The sequence below is a fragment of the Triticum urartu genome, chromosome 2, assembly GCF_003073215.2.
Source record: "Triticum urartu cultivar G1812 chromosome 2, Tu2.1, whole genome shotgun sequence".
In the NCBI taxonomy this organism is placed as follows: domain Eukaryota; kingdom Viridiplantae; phylum Streptophyta; class Magnoliopsida; order Poales; family Poaceae; genus Triticum; species Triticum urartu.
In genome coordinates, this window is record NC_053023.1 from 704,833,269 (window position 1) to 704,835,208 (window position 1,940).

The following is a 1,940-nucleotide window of genomic DNA, read 5'->3' on the forward strand; positions in this document are numbered from 1 at the left end:
TATAATCTTGCATTAGCGTTTTATTCTAACACAGGACACCATCAGCTGGCGCTCCTCAGGTCGTCTCCGTCTTTGGCCACGTGCAAAGGGAAATCGAGGGTCGACTGAAAAAAATGGCGACTGATATTGTTTTAAGCATTTGCACAGCGACTCCTCACGCGGCATGTTATACACAAGATCAAAATAGAAAAAATAAACATACTCAAAATATTGGAGTGAGAAGAAAATGATTTTCACGAGGAGGAAATATTACCAGGCACCGTATAGCACATGTTCCTGATTTAGGTGCTATTTTCTTCGTTCTAAAATATAAAAGCGCTTTTGACACTGGAGTTAGTAATATTTTATACTACTTCCGTCCCATAATATAAAATGTTTTTTGATACTAATGTAGTGTCAAAAAAGTGTCTTATATTATGGGACGGAGGAAGTACATGTGATAAAGCAAACATAGGAAAAAAATCGTAAAGAGAAGAAAAAAAATCTAAACCCGAGGAACACCGGCAAACTGGACGAACCAAGCATCGGCCTATAAAAACGCCACACCGCGCTCCCCTGGAAAAGCAGAGCATTCTCACGCCAACTCCGTCCGTCCGCGCCATCAACCCACCAAAAGCAGAGCACCCCTCAGCCGGCGAAAAGGGAGCGATGGCCAAATGCGGCAAGATCCAGAGCATCGTCCGCCTCCAGCAGACTCTGCGGCGGTGGCGGTCCCGGGCCGCGGCGGCGCCGACGGCTCCGGTGCCGGCGGGGCACGTGGCAGTGTGCGTGGGCGGCGCATCGCAGCGGTTCGTGGTGCGCGCGGTGCTCCTCAACCACCCCGTGTTCCGGGAGCTGCTCCGGCAGTCGGAGGAGGAGTACGGCTTCCCGTCCACCCCCGGCCCCGTCGCGCTCCCCTGCTGCGACGAGGACCGCTTCCTCGACGTCCTCCGCCGCGTGTCCTCCGAGGACCGCCTCCTCCGCTCGTTCTGCTGCCGCGTGCCGGTCGTCACCAGCCGCGACGTCGCGGCACGGCCGCTGCTGCAGGGGATGGCGGTGGAGAAGCTCGTGTGGTGACTGGTGACCACTCGAGAACATCTCGCGTGCCTGCCGCTGCCGAGAAGACCGACTGGTCGATCCTGCTTACGCAGCAAGCGATGACACATCGGTGCTCCCATGCCCGGCGTAAGCGTAACGGCGGTGCTCCACAACCGTGAACGGGCGACGGCGCCGCGGGTGTGCAAGTGAGGTTGCGTTGCGTGGCGTCTGCGCCACCGCCTTGCAGGCGGCCCCGGCAACGGAGCGAGCAGCTGCCGCCGCGGATTCGGCGCCGACGAACTTGCGGGCGCCGCGGGGTTCAGGAACGGCCTCCGCAGAGGCGCCTCCTGGCGGGCTGGCGCGCCGCGCGGCGGAAGATGTCGCCGGCAAGCGCTGCATGGTCCTTCCGTCATGCACCGCTGCATGTGCTATCGTGGAACCCGTGGGACCCACCTCTATTTGCTTTTTGAACCAACGATCCCGGATCATTAGCACGCGAGTAATGGCAGTACGAATATGTTTCAGACGTCATCACTCCACTAATTGATCGAAGAAGGCGACAATTTTTGTTTACTCCTTGCCGACGCACAGCAGTAAATTACTAAAGATTGATTGATTTGTCTTGTTGTACTCCCTCCGTTTTTATTTACTCTGCATATTAGAGTTAACTGAAGTTAAACTTCGTAAAGTTTGACCAAGTTTATAGAAAACAATATAGACATTTATCATAATAAATCTATACGATGTGAAAGTACATTTAATAATAAATCTAATGTTGTTGATTTATTATTGTATATCTTAATATTTTTTATATAAACTTGGTCAAAGTTTGTAAAGCTTGACTTTGACCAAAGCTAATATGCGAACTAAATAAAAACGGAGGGAGTACATGTAATCGGTCTTCGTTTGTGATCATTCATGCG

General features: G+C 52.3%; 1 protein-coding gene across 1 annotated transcript; it reads left to right on the forward strand.

Moving 5' to 3' along the window:
- The first annotated feature begins 579 nt into the window (after positions 1-579).
- Positions 580-1,590, forward strand: LOC125534231 (auxin-responsive protein SAUR23-like). The gene has a single exon (XM_048697504.1). The coding sequence runs from the start codon at positions 649-651 to the stop codon at positions 1,054-1,056; it is 408 nt and encodes a 135-aa protein (XP_048553461.1). The 5' UTR covers positions 580-648; the 3' UTR covers positions 1,057-1,590.
- Positions 1,591-1,940: the final 350 nt, after the last annotated feature.